This window comes from Blennius ocellaris (genome assembly GCF_963422515.1).
Source record: "Blennius ocellaris genome assembly, chromosome: 17".
Classification (NCBI taxonomy): Eukaryota; Metazoa; Chordata; class Actinopteri; order Blenniiformes; family Blenniidae; genus Blennius; species Blennius ocellaris.
In genome coordinates, this window is record NC_137666.1 from 20,391,084 (window position 1) to 20,409,873 (window position 18,790).

At 45.3% G+C, this 18,790-nt stretch overlaps 1 protein-coding gene across 1 annotated transcript; it reads right to left on the reverse strand.

Annotated features, from left to right (window-relative positions):
- Positions 1-4,227: 4,227 nt before the first annotated feature.
- nsd2 (nuclear receptor binding SET domain protein 2) lies at positions 4,228-17,807 on the reverse strand (the record flags this gene model as incomplete). Its single annotated transcript, XM_080513224.1, has 19 exons — positions 17,193-17,807; positions 15,170-15,335; positions 14,884-15,050; positions 13,849-14,082; positions 13,155-13,341; positions 12,377-12,489; positions 11,966-12,058; positions 11,737-11,863; positions 11,460-11,651; positions 10,332-10,511; positions 9,366-9,522; positions 9,078-9,280; positions 8,802-8,905; positions 8,451-8,720; positions 7,126-7,242; positions 6,338-6,479; positions 5,582-5,688; positions 5,300-5,495; positions 4,228-4,496 (listed from the first exon to the last, which is right to left on the reverse strand). The coding sequence occupies exons 1-19, from the start codon at positions 17,802-17,804 to the stop codon at positions 4,228-4,230; spliced, it is 3,636 nt and encodes a 1,211-aa protein (XP_080369350.1). The 5' UTR covers positions 17,805-17,807.
- Between the last annotated feature and the right edge of the window lie 983 nt (positions 17,808-18,790).

Here is an 18,790-nt window from a genome sequence, read left to right on the forward strand (position 1 = left end):
TCACATCCCTTAACGTGTGCTGTGTTCCAGTGGGAAGTTCACCCTGAGGCACGACCAGAGGACTCCAGTCCGATTCCCAAATGTTTTAAACTAACGTAATAAATAAAATACTTTAAACTGATATTTAGTTAAATGATAAAGACATCCAACACAGTTGAAAATTAACCAATACACTAAAATCGTTTTTGAGAAAATTAATTGTAATTGATTACTTTTGAAGTTAATTAAAATGACTTTTTTCACATCTCCTGCTTGTTCTCAGATTCCAGACTGAATCTGTACATTTTGTGTTTCCCGTTTTTCTTTTCTTTCTTTTTATCAGCAGTGTTACATGCTCGACCAAATCAAAATTAAAATATATTACATTTAGTAATGTTTATGTCACTTCGGCTAACTTGTGTAACTCTAAATTTGATACTTTTTACATGCCTGGCACTTCCGGTTAGCGCTTGGCACTTCCGGTTCGCGGTTTGACGATTAAAAGTTCCATCAACTGGTCTAAACTGTTGTTAATTGCCTCTGATAGTACATGTATAATCGTTTTATGTAAGCCGTATTGAATATTGTGTGTCAGTATTCATTTTCATATCGTTAGAAATAACTTACAGACATGAACAGTGATAGAAAATGTAATTTCAGGATAAAATGTGTATATTTGAAAGCGGGTTCGCTGCGGGCCGTAAAGCGCACGTGTCGATCGTCCGGAGCGTCTTTGGAGGACAAACTCTCCCACTTGATGAGATTTCAGATATTATTTTTTGAGAAACTAAACTAAACCGTACAATGCTCTTCTACATATTATTTCCAATTAATATTTTATATATTTGTCATATATCTAGTATATGTTCATATGTAATTATTATAGTATCATATGGCTTTGTTTCTCTTGGTGTGATTTAGCTCCTCACACTTATTATAGATTAATTTAATGTGATTATTGTAGGACTGTAAATATCTACTGTAATATGCAATAAAGACTGCTTCATAATGAAATATGTATATTGTGTTTTTGTGTCAGATATACTTAATAATCCTTCCAAATGTGTCAAATATACTTTGGAATCCTCGTGGACGAGTTGTCCTGGTTTGGAGTTTTGTGGAGGACACACCTGATCACACTTAAGGGATAATTATTAGACTTTTTTGGTACAAGCTTGATGATTATTAGATTCAGGTGTAATGAAGTAATTTGAAACCTGAAACATGCAGTTTGATACTTTTGCTTGAAATCTATGGTTATGAGTCCAAGATGTACAAGGTTTGAATGTCGGGTGGAAATTGTATTTATAGGCCATGTAATGACGTATAATACATACAATAATAACAAATACTCCTTGGTTGTGGACTTACATGTTCATTACAGAAGTGCTTATTTTTTGTTAAATGTTGAAGAATCTGGGTCTAAAGTCACAACGGCTGTTTACAGATCTGTAATTTTTAAATGATTTATTGACATGCTCACATCTAATCTTCTCAAAAAAGATACGTCAAAGTGGTGAAGCTTAGTGAAGATTCACATTAAAAAAAGTCTTAGTTTCACTAATTTCTCTGCTTGAATTAATAAAAAAAAAACAAACTCGTTCTAGAAATGCATTTTCCTAAAATGAAAATAACTCAACCGCATGTCAAATACTAACGACATGTTGATGCAAAAATAATAAATGAGATAAGATCTTTAAACCAGCTACCATGAAATAAGGTGATATTGACTTTAAATAACTTATTTTAATCAAAATGCTTTTCCACATTTTATCAGAAAAGGCAGTAAAAAGTTATTAGTCCAAATATTTAAGAAATAAAGTTTCTGTTGATGTGTGCAACACCAGTGATGACAGAAAAAGATAGAATAAACCAAAGTACTTTATACCAGCAGTTTCAGGAATCACCAACCAAACCAGACCTCTCTAGTAAAATACATCTATAAAAAAAAAAAGAATCCTAAAATTTGCCTTTGCTTGTTTTTATTTAAATAAAAGTAAAAGTGTGTAACACATCCAAGTTTTATACAACTTGATATCCACTGTCAGTTAACTGCTTCTACTTTATTCCAACATGTTACACGTAAAAGACCAAAGCGCTGACTAGAATAGTTTAAAATAAAGGGAATCATAGAAAGACGCCATGAAAAGTGGGAATAAATAAAAACCCCGGGAGAAACGGCAGCTGCTTGTTGGAGCACTTTTTATTGCACGACTCAGGTGACGTGAAATCCTGCACAAAAGTGTTTTTAATCGCACTGCTTTGAAACGGGGGGGGGAGAAACAAAAAAACGTACACTTGTGTGAAGGAATCCGAGGATATTTACAATAGATGCATCACTATGACCACTTATACATTATGTACACATTAGTCTCTGGGTTCACTAGGACAGTAGTTACAGGATGAAACTCTTCAGCTCTACGGGGACGAACTGGCTGGACTACATTCACTCAAACTTAAAAGACGAGAGGTTAGGATGACGTTGTTACGAGGCTGCGGAGAGGCGTACAAATCACAAGAAGGTGCAGATGTGTGTAGATTCAAAAAAACAACAAAAAAAAACCCTAATGTGAAGTTAAATGAGGGACATCGGAAAGTCACATGTTCAGATATGAAACTAAAGCTTGTAGCCGCGTTCTACAAGATGAAGATCTGAGGGACAGTTTTAGAATAGTTGCTCACACAGGCTGTTAAACTGGGAGGTTTTATAAAAACCTACAAATGTTTGTTTCCCTCAAGAAAGCGTCTCCAGGTGGGCGGCGACGCGGCAAACTGCACTCTGACCTCCAAATATAAGAAATGAGACGAGAACAAAAAATCCTAAAACTGGATCCGAGGCGGCAGCAGGACACAAAACGGTTTCATACACAAAAATAAAGACTTTGGGGACTTTTTTTTTTTTTTTTAATTCTTGTTATCACTCGTTTCCTGGAAACAAACTGAACGTTTTCACTCCTGCATATTACGATAAAAAAAGAAGGAACAGGAGACGAGACGTGAAAGAGTCGGAGGCTTCACAAGTATTAAAAAACGACAAAAAAAAAAAAAAAAAAAAAACAACCTCCGACATCATCAGAATCACACAAAAACAAAAAGACTGGACTTCCAGGACCTGGACCAGGTCAGACCCCCCCAGACCAACCGCTTACAAGCAGATTTAAAAGTAAGACTTTTCAGAGTTTATAAACAGAACGAAACCTGGAGTTTTTCACTTTAGTCAGAAAGTGAGATGATTAAACCTGCGGAATAAAAAAAAAAAGAAGAAGAAGTGGAGAAACAAACTAAAATCTCTTTCAATTTAAAGTTTTTCACATCAATTTGGAAAAAAATATAATAGTCAGTGGAAATGTAAACTTTTCTCATTTTCTGAATATTAACCAATTTTAAAATTGACAAAAAGTTTTTTTTTTTTTAACTGTCAGATTTTGACCTGTTTTTAAATAATCACTCATTTTCCTTTAACCAATTTCACTGAGACTTTATGATTTTTTTTTTTTTGGTCAATTGATGGATCCTTTTCTTTCTTTAACCTCAAATGTTATGTAATCAAACAAGACGATCATTTAGCGTTTTCAGTTTAAAGCGAGAAAACGTCGACTTCTTTGAAGAGATTTTCAGAGTAAAAGCTTGTGGGCATGGTTGAGATTGAGAAGAAGAAGAAGAAACGTTGGGAGTGTTTGTCTACGAGCGCGGTGGCGGTTCCTTCATGACCAGCGTGGCGACACCCGGAGTGTTTTCAGCCACTTCAGCACCTTTGTTACGGGAAAAAAACAAAAACAAAAACAAAACAATCTAACAGGTCAAACTGAGCTCAAGCCTCAGGAGCTAATCTACAGCTTAACGGGATCTACGGCTACAAAACCAAGGAGGCGCCGTCAATAGTGTCTGATGTGTGGTGAATATATACTATATAGGAAATAAAAAGCGTTCATTTGGCAGCCTGACGTCTCGCACTCCTCCAGGGGTCATAGTTTGGGGTCTTTGATATACACGTGTACAGATATAGCTATAAAGAGACGCTTCACTTCCTCCGTCAGTTTGGTCTGAGTGACGAGAGGAGAAGAGTCGAGCAGGAGGTGGAGTGTGTGTGTGTGTGTGTGTGTGTGTGTGTGTATCCAGTGGCTGCAGCTGCTCGTGTTTTACCACAGACGTTGACCTTCAGTGAGACGAGTGAAGGAACCGAGGCGTGAGGAGGCGAAGCCTCTCGGCTCAGTCTGGTTTGGTGCTTCGCGGGGGTCAAAGGTCACTTCAGGCCTCGGCTGCTTTCCTCTTGGAGCTCTTCGTCCGGGCCTTCCTGGAGCCTTTCTGGGGGGCGGCGGTGGTGGTGGCGGCGGGGGCCTGCGAGTCTGCGTCCTGCAGCTCCTCGTGCTCCGAGCAGCAGAGCTGGCCGGAGGCCGGCCCGGCCCGCAGCGCCCCCTCCTGGTGGGCCTTGCAGAAGGAGTTGGGGCAGAGCTGACAGAAGGCCTCAGAGTTTTTACCGCACACGTCACAGTGATGCCACGGACAGTCCCAGCGACCTGCAGGGAGGGGGGGGGAGGGGACGCCACACAAATCGTCATGAATCAGACGAAGGATTTAGAAATAATCTACAGAACAATGGGATTTTGCCGTCATATAGAAAATTTCCATGACGACGTTTCAAATGAAAACATTGTTTAGGAAGTTTCATGTTTACACAGCAACATTTTAAAAACGAGGCCCAATTCTACAGAAAATGACGCAGTTTTCATGTTTTTATGTGATTAAATCACATAAACAGGGGCTATTGAAGAACATTCTACTGAACAAATGATCATAATCTGTTAAACCTCTATGCCATTCTGAGGCCTAAAAATCCCAGAATGCAGTGCCGTTGCTCAAAACTCTGAAGTGGCGTCTGGTCCCCCGTGTCTTTTCAGAACAAAAGCCCTTCATGAACAAACACTGCAAATTCAGCGCTTCCTGTGGAGTCAGAGACGCTCCGATACGGTGAAGGCCACACGATAACGTCGGACAAACAATTCTTCACATCATATTTTCACACTCCTGAGATCCGTTGTTGTGTAAACAAACCCCCTAAACACCACCAAGGCTGTTAGTGAATCGTGTGGATTTCCATCCGGCACCAAGTTGAACATGTATGTTTGACTCGATACTGAAATAATGAGTTGATCCAGTGACTCAATATTGATGTTTCACAAAACTGCTGTCATTATGACCAGATCTTTGAATTAAAATACCCCCAAAACAAACCCCGGAATTAAATCAACTGGTAACAAATTCTTCAACATAAAGTGCTAGAAGCAGCAAACGCAGCCGGTCGCTCCCGGGTCGTTCTTACCGAAGGGCCTCTTGGTGAGGTTGAGGCAGGACAGGTGATAGGCTTTAGTGCAGGTCTTCTTGCAGCAGAGCACCAGCTGGCCGCCGTCGCCGCAGCGGAAACACTCGTCGTCCGACTTCTTCCCCTCCGTTTTCCTCCTCTTGTGTTTCCTCTTCATCCTCTTGGCTTTGGGCTCGGCGGCCTGGCCGTTGGAGTTCTGCGGAGGAGAAGACGCCACGCCTGAGAATCCGGGGTTTCCTCCTGATCGGCGGCCCCGCCGGGCCCAAAACGGGACGGACTCACTTTAGGTCGGTCGCCCAGGAAGCCGCTGCAGTTGGGGGCGCCGCAGCGACACACCGTCTTCTCGTTCCCGAGGCAGTCCAGGTTGTAGTTGAAGGTCAGCTCCGTGCCTGCGGGACAACGAGACCCGGCGGGGCGTTAAAAGAACCTCCGGATGTACACAACACAGCTTGGTTGGAAAAATCTGACACGCTTTTTTTATCACACTGCAAATCAAAAGCAAACAGACCGGAATACAACAAAAGTGTTGGAGACAATGTGGAGAATATAATGCCAATCATATTTTCTGGTCATGCCCCAAACTACAACCTTGTTGGTGTTCTGGAGGACATCCTGAAATACAAGGTTCCCAGGGACCCAGGGGTTCTGTGTCTGGGATTGTTCCCAGAAGGAATCCTCTTGAAGGAAGACAGGCACCGCTTTAAAATAATGATCATTGCTTTTAAGAAGGTCATTACTAGGAACTGGTTAAAGAGCGATGTTCCAGGAACAGGACACTGGATTTCCATCATGGAGGAAATCTATTCAATGGGGAAAATGACTTTTCACCTGAGAATCAAAGCAGGTGACTGAACACAGAAAAGGAGGAAATGGACCTTGTTTAGAAAGAGATAATCCTTTTTTGACTGACTGAAAACTGTGATGCCCCTTTTGTATTGCTTTTTGTTTTCTATGTCTATAAAAACAAAGATAAATAAAAAGTATTTAAAAAAAAAAGAACCCCCAGAAGTGACGGGTGGAATCCAGAAGGGTTCTCACCTGCCGGGATGTCGCAGACGGCGAACAGACCGACCCGAGTGTCTCCGTTCACCGTCCACTTCTGCGTCTCACAGTTGGGCTGACAGCTGTGGTTCATGAAGCGAGAGTAGTTTCCCTTTGGGCCGGCGTCGATGATCCGGTCCTGAAAGAGTCGGGGGGGGGGCTGATCAGTGAAACACCGAACCACAGAACCTTCAGTCCAACTCGTCAGATTAAACAGCTTCTATGTTCAGGTTCACTGCTTAATAGTTTCTGCAGCTCTTCGATTCACAAACAAAGTCCTGTGTTTTTAATCCCAGCTCAACATGTAGCGTTACAGCGAGCATGAGCTTCAGCCATTGAGACCAGGGGGTCAAACTGTTAGTCCAGGGGCCACAATGTCACTCTGAGAGGGACCAACTGGTAAAATAGTCCCATAACAACATTGAAATTTAAACCTTATTTTCACAAAACCCCCATTAAGAGCTTTAGAGAGAATTACTGACACATTTGTCCAGTGAGGCTGCAAACCCAGAGGAAGTGACTCTACTGACCTAAAGGCTCAACTGTTTGTCTTTAATTCACATATTTGCACATTAAAGTATCAGACCGAGGTTTGATTTGTAGTATTGATTCCTGTAACGCTGCACAACGACTGTGGTGCAACATTCCCAATGCAATACCAGTGTTGATGTGGCTCCCAGTGGGAACGGTGCTGCTGCTGCTGGGCAAACGGCACCTCGGCACACTGAGGAGCAGAACCCCCACCCCCACCCCCCCACCACCCCCCACAGCAGCCAGGCACAGACCTTGTCGATGGTGAGCATGTAGAAGTCGGTGATGTTGTTTTCGTGAGCGAACTTGATCCTCGCCCGACACTCCTCCTCGTCGATCAGCTCGCCGATGTACTCGTTCACGAACTCGCCCTGCAGAGACGAGGGGGTTTCTGACCGTCACCTTTTAGATTCTGTACAACTTCAGGAAAGTGATTGAGCATCCAAGAGAATCCTAACCAGTGAATATTAACAACATGCAGGCACATCTGGAGGTTTTTCAACACAATACAAGTACATCTTGAATCAGTTCCTCAAGAGAAGAAAAAAAAAGATCATTTAGAGTCGAGATCAGACTTGGAAAAGAAATGTTTTGGAAAGCATCGTTTTTGTGTTTTGCCTTCAGGAAAGTTTTGCGATTGTACAGAAACAATCTGAAAAAGATGCGTTTCCACCAAAACAGCAGAAACGGGTAAAATGATGTAATTCTCATGTTGGCCACTAGTGGGTGCTGTTGGTTGTTTTAACAATGAAAGCTCTTAACGTTAGTGGACAGGCCATCAAGATGGATTGTTTTCACGGCGACAGTCAAAAAAAGAATAATATGGACTGGGAGTCATGACACATAATTGTCCGGCTACTGAGCATGTGCAGAACTAGTTACAGCCGTGGTGACCAGGACCAGCACAACCATCTACGTGGAGACGGAGTGTTTTAAAAAGTTGTGTTTCAGGGACTCAGAGCACCGCTGTCGAGTAAACGAACCCTCAGTAATTATGTAAAGCGCCTAAAAATTAAGGTTATAATCTCCCCATCCGATCTCTCTCTCTGTCCACCCTCTTCTCTCCCCTCCCCTCCCCTCCTCTCCTCTCCCCTCCTCTCTCACCCCAACCACTCAGCAGAATGCCGCCACCTCTGGTTCCTACAAAAGTTTCTTTCTGTTAAAAGGGAGTTTTTCCTTTCCAGTCGCAAATAAACCTGCTGCTCATGTGGATCCGTTGGGTTTTTCTCTTTTCTCTGTTAAAAGCACCTCGGAATGACTGTTGTATTTGGTGCTGTATAAATAAAGTTGAATTGAATTGAAAGTTGAATTATAAAAGTTCTTTTTAGAGAATGAATTAAAAGGCTTTAAAATTGAATGATTAACTGCACTACTTTAATAAAATATCTTATTTGTTTCTGCATGTATCAAATCTACCCAAGTTTTTGTTTGTTTTGTTTTTAGCATTTCTACCCTAAACATATTTCATACAACAATTACAGTATTTACAAATGAAATCAGACTCAAACGTGAGAGAAATGACTTCTTTTTGATAACCCTCTCATGTCAGTGTCAGTTTGTCGAGTTGCGTGGCGCCGACCTTCTTGATGTCCCTCAGCGAGATGAGGCCCCAGCCTTTGCCGGGCGTCTTGATGATCTTGGTTTCGGGGTAGAGTCGCTTGGTGAAGTCCTGGTTGCAGCAGCGCTCGCCGCTGGGACACACCTGAGGGTGACACTCGTACTGCAGCATGCGGTTCAGGCACTCCGACTCAAAGCCGCACGGCCGCTCCACCGACGGCTTGCAGTTACACTTGGGGATCTCGGAGATGTCGGCGGTGTAGACCTGGACGCCGCCGAAGGGCTTGTTCACCTGAGAGGAGAGAGAGAGATGCTGGAGATCGACCGCGGAAGGAGGAGTGAACTCCGCGCATGCAGGTTTTTATCTACAGACCTTGATGGATTTATACGGGGGAGGCTTCCTGCTGTTGTCTTGTGCTTCCTTCGCTTCTCGCTTCATCTTTATCTCTTTAAATCGAGCTTCAGCCTCCGACACAGCTAAAAAGAAACAACACAAGCATGTTACTATTTTTAGGGGGGGAAAAAACAACATCAAAACATTTTGGACTTTTAACTGCAGCATGTTTACTTATGTTGTGAATTTTTAGATTCAATCTGAATTGAATTAAATCTGATAAGAGAAGCAGAGGTTAAGAGTTCAGATCGTCACCATTCTTGAAGAGCTTTCCCAGGACGCTCCTCTGGTTCTTGCTGCCTCGGTCGCCCTCCATGTAGGGGAACACTCGGCCCTGGTGAGTCCAGAAGTAATCCTTGGAGCCGAAGAAGAAGACGGGGAACTCTCCGATCTCGTGTCGAAGGTGCTGGATGTTGGTGGGGATGTTTCTCGGGTGATGGATTTCTGCCGGCCACCACCTTGAAAGGACAAGCGGCCGTGAGCGGTTCGCTTTCTGAGACACCGGGACAGTTAAGGGGCGGCGGGACTCGCTGCCGGTCTGACCTGTAAGTCCCCAGCTTCACCCAGATGATGTCTCGGTACTTGGGCTTCTTCCCGGCTCGGCAGTCGTTGCAGAACCAGCTGCCGTCGGGCATGGCGATGTTCAGGCAGTCGGGGTGGAAGGCGGCGGGACACGACTCGCAGCACAGCAGCTGACCTCCTGCAACACGCAGCAACACAAACCTCAGGCCTCATCCAGCTCAGCAGCGTCTCAACACTCATCTGGTGGAACACGACAGGCTTTAAAAGCCTCATAAAGTCAAACATAGCTTCGTCTTATGTAAGAAAAATCACTCCATCGAGAACGGCAGTTTTAGCATTTGTTTCAACTTGTTCCAGCCATTTGAAGAACCGACACAGACGCCATGTGGAGCAGCCATCATTACTTGAGTAAAGACAAGACCTCAGACTGGCGACAAAATAAATATTAGATCTCAGCAAAACAGTTGGAAATAAGCATTAAGACCTGCAGTGAAGACTCACGTCAAACGATACGTGAGGAAAAGGTGAAGTACTCAGAGGAAACTCTGCTTGATAAAAGTTCACTGATAAACACAAACGTAACGAAACTGCAGTGAAACCTGATCTTCCTTTGTGTTTCAGTATCGTCTCGCACGTCGACGTGAGGTCAGTAACGTCTCCGCCAAACTGTCTGATTTCACTAAAACCACAGTCACAACTGCCGTCGTTCAGCATTTCCTCTGATTGTGTGCAGCGGCGACGTGACGAACTCCACATTCACCTGAAGCTTTGTGTTGTTCAGAGGACGGCGTCGCGTATTAATCCCTTTGGGGAAATGATTTCTGAGCATTGAACAACATCCAATATTTTGTTTTCAACAACAACATGTCACACAACCAACGACGACAGGGAAACGAAGACGAAAGAGGGAAACGGCGTCCCGACACACGAGAACGCGTTGCCCTGCTGCCGAGCTCTAAGGGCGTGGAGACTGAAGGCGGCTGGAACCTTTGGAGCAGACGAAGCACCAGCTGACGTTGACGTGGCTGTGGTGACTGTAGCCCTTCTTGGCGTGGAAGTGGTTGGTGCAGACGAAGGCGGTGTTGGTGATCATCTCGCTGCCCGCAGCCACACACAGGTCGCCCACGTGGTACGCCACCGGGCATCGCAGGCAACGCATCAACCTGGCTGCAGAGCAGAGACACGGGGGGAGGGGGGGGGGGGGGGGGTCACAGTCACATCAACACCGTAGGACTCTGCCTGAAGGTGGTAGGAAACACGATTCTGATTTCAGGCTGAAGTCGCCCAACATCACCATCATGAGGAATGAAACGTTGCCATTTCCAGCTCCACTAGAACTCAAGACACTTGTAAACCTGCTCCGATCACATTGACCTCTGAACACAGCAGCTTAATGGTACTAATGCAGCAGACGGAATGATCACACCTTCACCCCCCTCACCATTAGACGGAACAATCAGAAAAGTGTCACCCTGAGTATTTTCTAACTGGTGTGATTGTGGTTTGTTTTTCCTGACAGCCTACATCCTGCCTCGTTTTCATCCGCAATTAAACACATTCAACCCCAGACTTTGAGATTATCGAGAGCTTCTGCCAACCGGGACAGACTGAGGAGGGTCACAGCATCTCTGGGTTAACCAACTTCTCCTGAGTGACACATCAGAGACCAGGAGCCACAAACATGACCCTGGTACTACAAAGAGCCAAACAATACAGATGTGGACTTGAAAACAAACTCTCTCTCTCTCTCACACAAACACAAAATGACAATAAAATGAAAATCAACAGACCCCAACGGCTCCATACCGTGTGACGACAGTGGGTGTTGAAACATGCCCAGACTTGACAACACATCGGGGCTGTAATGTCAGTAAATTCCAGCAAAATACAGAGTTTGATTATCCCGTGAAAATGCACTGTAAGGTCTTTCTACCTCTGTGTAATACTGATCCTGTGGGAAAAGTACTTCAGACCAAACACTGACCCACTTTCTCTGCACCTCAAACTGTGTTAATGTGACCTGCTGCTATAAATGATGATAATACAAAAAGCCACAATAAGCAATGGATATCAGGTCAGAGAAAATCCCAGTGTGAATCTGTCTGGGAGCCTTACTCTTGGTGGACTTGTGGGACCCGTAGTGGCAGCTCAGGCAGGTGTGCAGCGGGCAGCGCAAGCCTCTGTTGTCAAACACGGTGAGCGGGTTGAGGCGGACGCACGCCTCGTGGTAAAACTTGCCGCAGTGCGGGACGTGGCAGCGGCGCGCTTTTCCTTCAGACTTCTTACAGATGAAGCAGGCGTGAGTTCCTGGGGAGACAAAATAAGGGTCGCTTTAACTCAGGGTGGCCATCAGGTCCCGTCCCAGGACCCTTCAGACGGGGGGAGGCCTCACCCGTGCTGCACTCCTGACACATCAGCTTGTCTTCAGGTTTGAAGGACTGACCCATACAGTGGAGGTGGAACATCCCACAGCACTGACCCTCGCAGGGCACCAGGTCCTCGCTGGGCAGCTCACACACCTACACACACACACACAAACACACACCTGCTTCAAACCAGGCTCTACAAACTTTAAACATCAAATCTTTCTCCGTTTGAGGGTTTAAACCGGTAAAACTCACCTGACACACAAACTCTTTCTGTTTCCGTTCGCCTTTCTTCGTCCCGTCTAAGCTGTCGCTCGGAGACTCCGGACGTCCTTCGCTGCCAGAGCCCTGCAGAGCACGCACACACACGATTAATGTTCAGTCAGAAATCTTTCACATCAGAGCACTGAAGGAAAAACCAAACACTTTGCTGGTATCGTGAAGAAACGGCTGGAGATTTTGTTCAGTTTGCCATCAATGACATGTGAAAGAAAACACTAAAAACCTCTGCAACAACCACTGATAATGTTAATAAACTTGCATTAATGAGCGACGTGGACACTCATGGTTGGGCCATGGGGGGGGGGGGGGGGGGGTGCCTGTATAGAATTTCTCAGATTCTTTAACAAACAGTGCAGCTCAATGAGTGATGGAGGAGAAGCGGACCTGTTTCTCCGCAGCTTTGCCAGCCCGGCGTCTCTTTTTTTTAGGCTGCTGGTCCTCGTCTGTCGCAGCGTCTGTTGGCGGCCTTTTAAGTCTCCTCCTCCGTTCTCTTTTCACTACAAAAAGATGAAACAACGCAGGGCCGTCACACTCATTTCAGAGGAAACATTCCATCCAATCCAAGATGACTGAACGAGAAGACCACTTTATCATGACCACTTGATGTTTTCTCTGTTATTGTAAATCAAATCATTTTATTGTGAATGAAAACTTGTAAAACAAGTTTGAAATATTCAAGAACGATGCAAATGCAATCTCAACATAAAGTTGTGCAGCTCGTCTTGTTCTTTGGACCATTAATTGTGTTTTGCAGCATCCGGCATGCATGATTTTAATGATCATTTAATGCTAATGCTACTTCACCAGGCGCAAGTTAGCCTCAACCGTTATCGGTGCAACATGCCTGATTATGTTCCATAATATATTTAACTTTTCAGCATCGGATGAGTTTTGAATTCTTTCGTCAATTTTTGTGCAGAAACGTTTTAATGCCACTGTAATGAAATGTTCCCCTTTTCCATGAGACATCCCATTATTTAAGCCCACACACAATACAGGACACTGGTCACTGCAGCCAGTCAGGTTGGATATAATGGACAAAGGATGTTGGAGAAGAAGAAGAGTTGTGTTTGTAGAGAGGAGCTGTAGTTTGTGTTGGAGGCAGACGATCCGCTGCCCAAAGCAGAAGAACAACTCTGATCTTTGAAAGGTTTAAACCAACCTGGAAGTGCTCCTGAACCTTCGCCCGCTGAAGAAAGCAGCTTGGGTTTCCTCTTCCTCACAGGGACTCGGGTGTTGTTCTCCACAGATGTGGCCTTCCTCCTCTTCCTCACAGTCTTGGCGAGAGGCTGCAGCTGTTTCTTTCTCCTCTTCTTCGACTGTACGTCCGCTGTAGAGGCCGAGCGGTTCTGCAGAAGTCAAGCCACAAAGATCAACATATTGAAAACTTTCTAAACTCCACCATCATTTTCTTTTCTCCCTCTATTAAAGAAAAGCTGTATAATCTGAAGCCAGGATTAGAGATGAGCTTGAATCTCCTGCTGAAGAACATCTGTGTTCAATCTATAATCTATAGATTATCTATAATTCTAATGAAGCAGAAACACACGACATGTGCCTGAACTAAAGCTGCAACTTGCTGTTTTGTAGAGAAAAGATAAAGAATCATACTGAACAAATTATTGGCATAATTTTATGTTGTTTTTTTCTTATTATAAAAATGCAGACTACTTTGTTGCATCGATAAGAGCAACAACGCTCCTGCACGACAGAGGCCTTCTCTGATTGGCTGAGTGAGTTACCACCTTGAATCTAAAGTATTTCCTCCAAGAGAAAACCATTTGGATGAATCTAACGTCTCTCCAGACGCTCATGTCGTTCTCTGGGCTCAAGCACCAACTAGCTGTGAGACCCACCTGTCCGAGGGCCCGAGCCGGGCCGAGCCTGGACTCCGTTTCCTCGTCCGGCCCGTGACTCTGCTCGGGCTGCAGCTTCTCCAGGACGTGGGCGTTCAGACGGGGCTCGTCCCCTTCGTACAGAAAGGTGAATTTCTCCAAGCGACTGTCCAGCGACATGGCGAGCGCCTCCTGGGCCTGAGTGATGCCCGCGTTCCACTGAGCCTGGAGTTTACGGGGTTTGGGAGGAGCCGTCTGCACGACAGAGACAGAAAACCACAAGTTACACAATCCACAGCAGTGACACAGAAAACATGGGTTTTCATGACTTTCTGGCATTTATAAGGCCAATTAACAGAACAGTGGCCGGAAAAAAAAGATAGCATTACAAATATTCACCACAATTTCAGCAGCACGTTGGATATAAACGAGTCCAATACTTTGATTTCCTGCCATTATTCATGTTTACTTACATTGATACACACCATTAACGCTTCAGAAATATTCTCTATAAAACACGGGAAGTGTACGCATGAAATTGATGTGGAAAAAAGCAACTGATCAGGAGAAATAATAACTTAATGTGTGTTTAGGAATGATGTTAGTGTCCCGACTCAGATCCTCGACATCGGGGTTCTTAAATTCATAACTTGATGTCAAAGATACAATAAATACACTTCGGCTACATTATCAAAAAGAAAAAAAAAATTGTATGCAAATAAAATGTGTAAAAAAAAAAAGCCGACTGTGTGGAAAAAGAAGCAGAAGAAAAGTAGTTTAAAAGAGGAAGATGTTTGCACTAGTAGTAAAATAATTAATTGGTATACTTTTATATATTGTGGAATATGAAGAAAAGAAGAGCACAAGTGTCTGTGGATGGTTAGTTTACTGAAAGGCTTCATTCAGGTGTCTAATAGACGTTGTCCAGATGAATAAATGTGCTTTTTCTTTTGTCCGACTCAACCACTGAAGTGGCTCTTCAATGAGCCCAGCACGGGCCCCCGGCCCTCCAGTGTGAGGCCCCTGCTCTACGCAACGGTGAAAAAGCTTCTTTACCTTTCTGTGGACGAGACGCGACGCCCGCCGTTTGTTCAGCTGACTGAGCTCCTGGTACTGATCCAGCCCGGTGAAGGACACAATGTTTCTCTCAAACACGTAGCCTCTCTCCGGGGCGTCGCCGAAATACTGGACATGGTACAGGAGGCCCAACCTGCTTCTGGGCGCTGGAGAACAGAGCCAAGAGAGCTCAAACTCAGAAAACACCTCAAGTATTCATATTTAACAACGCTGGAATTTTTGCATTTCAGCATTTTAGGTGAATACATCTGAAGCCGTAGCTCACATTTCTGTCTGTGTTTGAGGTGATTGTTGAATTCTGGGTCTGTGGTGACCATGCAGGGCCACCAGGGGTACCCCGACACTTTGGTCCACACCAGGTCTCCCACAGAGAAACGGTTCAGGGCTGAAGACTCCTGTGCCGCCGCCTCTGTGTCCGACACCAGCGCAGGCTGAACAAGGAAAACTTGGTTAACCAACATGTGAAAACTGGAATTGAGCAGCAAGAACCATCACAGATGGGGACACTTCTAGCAGTTACGCCAGTTTTAAAAACGGATCGTTACACAAAATAGAGACACTGAGTCAAACTATCTAAAGCTGTGAATGTGTCAACAGATGTCATTGCAGTGTCAACATGCACTAAACCAGGTTTTCAATGGACTGTGCATAACAAATTTTTAAATACGGAAGAAATGTGTACACTTTCGTTAAAGAGCAGTGTGATAGTTGAATTCAAGTCTAACTCACAGAGGAGAAATTTGAGGGTTAACGAACGTCACTCATGAGTTCAGTCGTGGTCAGTGAATGTCTTCAGAAATACTCCCAACCTCATCATCACTTCACCCCCCAGATCCTGCTGCTCCTTTTCAGTTCACATTAGGAGCTTTTCCACCAGGAACAACCAGGTTCTTAAATGAGCACCGCCAAAGAACCGCTTGTTTTTCCACCATTAGGGGAGCCAAGTGAGAGCCATGTCATCACATCACTCCAAAACATTGTACATCACTGATTTCACCAATGCAGCGCTCATACAAGAACCAGGAGACGGACTGAACAGTGGTTTGGTCCGGGTCGCTCCATCTAGTCTGGCCTGAACCTCCGATTCAGACCAAAGAGACAGAAAACATTGAGTCTCCTCGTCGCTCTATTGGTGTTTTTTCACGTCCGTCTTGCTTTAGCCCGGAGCCGCAGAGTGGCCAGAGAGAGGAAAAACCCCCAACATGTCAGTGGGCTTGGGGCTTAGCTTTCTACATTACAGAGTGGATTTCTGCTCCTTTCACTTTATTTCTGGACGTGTCTGAATCAAATGCTTCAACATCAGGAGGAATGGAGGTGTAGAACGATAGAAGGCAGCTCTACAGCCGTTTCCATGGTAACCTACGTAAACACACACCCATTAAAGTTCTCTTTCACATGAAGCCCTTAAAAGGCTCATTTTATAGTTAAAAAAAAATAAAGCTTTCATTGACAGTAGTATGTAGTTTAGTTTTTAGTTGCTGATGAACCAAAAGTATCACTTCATTATAAAGAAGTTCTGTGGGTTAGAAAATATTAATGGAGCTTAGTGGAGCGCAGACCTCATCCTGTGGTCATAATGCCAAACAAGGCCTGGAAGTGAAGTTAGTTACAATGTTACCATGAAAAGCGTGAAAAAGAAAAAAGGACAATGGAAAACTGCTGACAGGACAGGAGCTCTGCAGCATCTTGCGAACCGCGGCTCCGTCATGGCAGATTAAATTATCTCGTCCCTTCGCATCATTAACTTGAAGGAGCGACTCATATCATTAACCCACATTATTATTTTCTCTATAACCACTCCGGGGCTTTGTGTTCACTGTAGATTTCAGAAAGTTGGTTCAGCGTCTCTTCCCGCCTTGTAGGAAAACGAGAACTCCGGCGATAACTCCGCCCCCAACTGATGACATGCCAAACCCTCGCGCTGGTCCAGCAACGACGTGGGGCCAGCTTAGCACCAGTTTAGCCCCAAGCAGGCCGGAACTTTGGCGGTGGAAAGACAAAGAACTGGTGCTAAATCTGGTTCCTGGACCAGAACTAGAGCCTGGTTCTTTCTGGTGGAAAAGCACCCACTGAATTCTAAAGTGACTCATTGCACCACCTTGTGGTGTAAAGTGGTATTACATTGAGGAAGATGGGGATAGCTGGTTCGCCAATGAGCTAAGATAATAACATGGCTGCCGTTTCATCATGACCTGAGGATTATTTCAATGCTGAGCACTAAAAGTGTCCTATTGAGCCTTTAAAGAAGTCAAATATATTTTTCAGGATGATAAAAGTTGAAGTGAAACCTCGTCAGCGGCTCCAGGTTTGTCTTCAGCATCAGTGTGGTTGAGTGGCTTCACGGGGGCGACGGAAGAGCAGCAGTCCTTCTGTAGTTTTGGTTTGTGAGGTCTCCCTCTCCGGCTCTTTGTCTTCTGCGCGTCGTCGGAGACGGACAGAGCGCCTTCGCTGGACGTGTCCAGGCTGGTGCCGTTAGCACAGCAGGGCTCAAGCGGCGGCTGCTGGACCACCTGGGGTATGGTCACTTTGAGTTCGGGTTCGGCGTGAGGGGGGCAGTTGTGTTGGTGGGTGCCATTTGAGGCAGGCGCCTCGGCGCCCTTCAGCATGGGCGGCTCTGGTGCGCAGAGCTTCGGCAGTGTGTCCTGGTCACCGTTCAGGACCAGGGAGGTGAGGTCTTTGAGTCTCTCGTGGTGGTTGTGATTGTGGCCAGCCATCTTCTGAAGAACGCTGTCCTGTAGTGTGGCAGCCACCTGCACCGTGGCTTTGTCCATCAGCAGCGCGGGGTCGCTGATCAGATCGCCCCGACCTTTCTGTATACTCAGGGACTCCGGCGGCTGCTTCATGCTGATCGGGTTGGCTGGTTCGGGCATCGAAGGCAGGGAGCTACCTATGCTGTCCATACCATCTAATCCACTCCAGGCTCACTGAGCTGCAACACACACACACACACACACACACACACACACACACACACACACACACACACACACACACACACACACACACACACACACACACACACACACACACACACACACACACACACACACACACACACACACACACACACACACACACACACACACACACACACAAAATATCAATATCAATGCTGTGCAGCTCTTCAATGTGAAAACTGGCATTCTGGGATAAGAATCCTAGGAGCATAACGGTATACAACTTACAAAATGGCCTTCAAACAACAGAGCTTGGAGGCGATAGTGAAAAGCTGCACCTGTCGCAGAAAGAGCTATCCGCCTGGGTTTTTTTTTTTTTTACTGTAAAGTACAGAGAAAAGAATCCCCAAAGACCCGAAGCGCAATTTGCAAATAATTCCACCACCACAGTGAAATGTGGACCTGCACGGCGATGTGAGGGGGATCAGGTCAGATCCGGTCTGCGTTCCATCCATGCAGGCGAACAAAAACCTCTGTGCGGCTGTGGACGCTCCTCGCCGCGGAGCTCCAGAGTTCCACCGGGAGAGGAGCAACACGCTGCGGGGAGGCGGTGTGGAGGAAGCAGCCTGCAGCCTCCTACATGCACCCAGTGGCCCGGCGAGTGGGAGGCGATGTGCCGCGTAACCACCGCGTTATTACCGGCTGGAAAAGCCGCGGAAATGGAAGCAGCTGACAAGTCGGAGCAACGCGACCGGGTAGCGGATAATTACTGGGAGACAATGTGTCCCAGCTGGACTACGAACCAGCAGGTTTAGTGGGTTAATATTACGCGAAATAAATGCTACAATGGCGCAAAAAGTGAGGGTGTAGCAAAGTCAAAGTTATCACGTTTTACGCCAGCTCCATCTATCAGAACGTGGAGGCTAACAACTTTAGCCAGAGGTTATGAGTGTCACTCGGTGGAGAGGATGCGTCTATTTTCTGGAGCT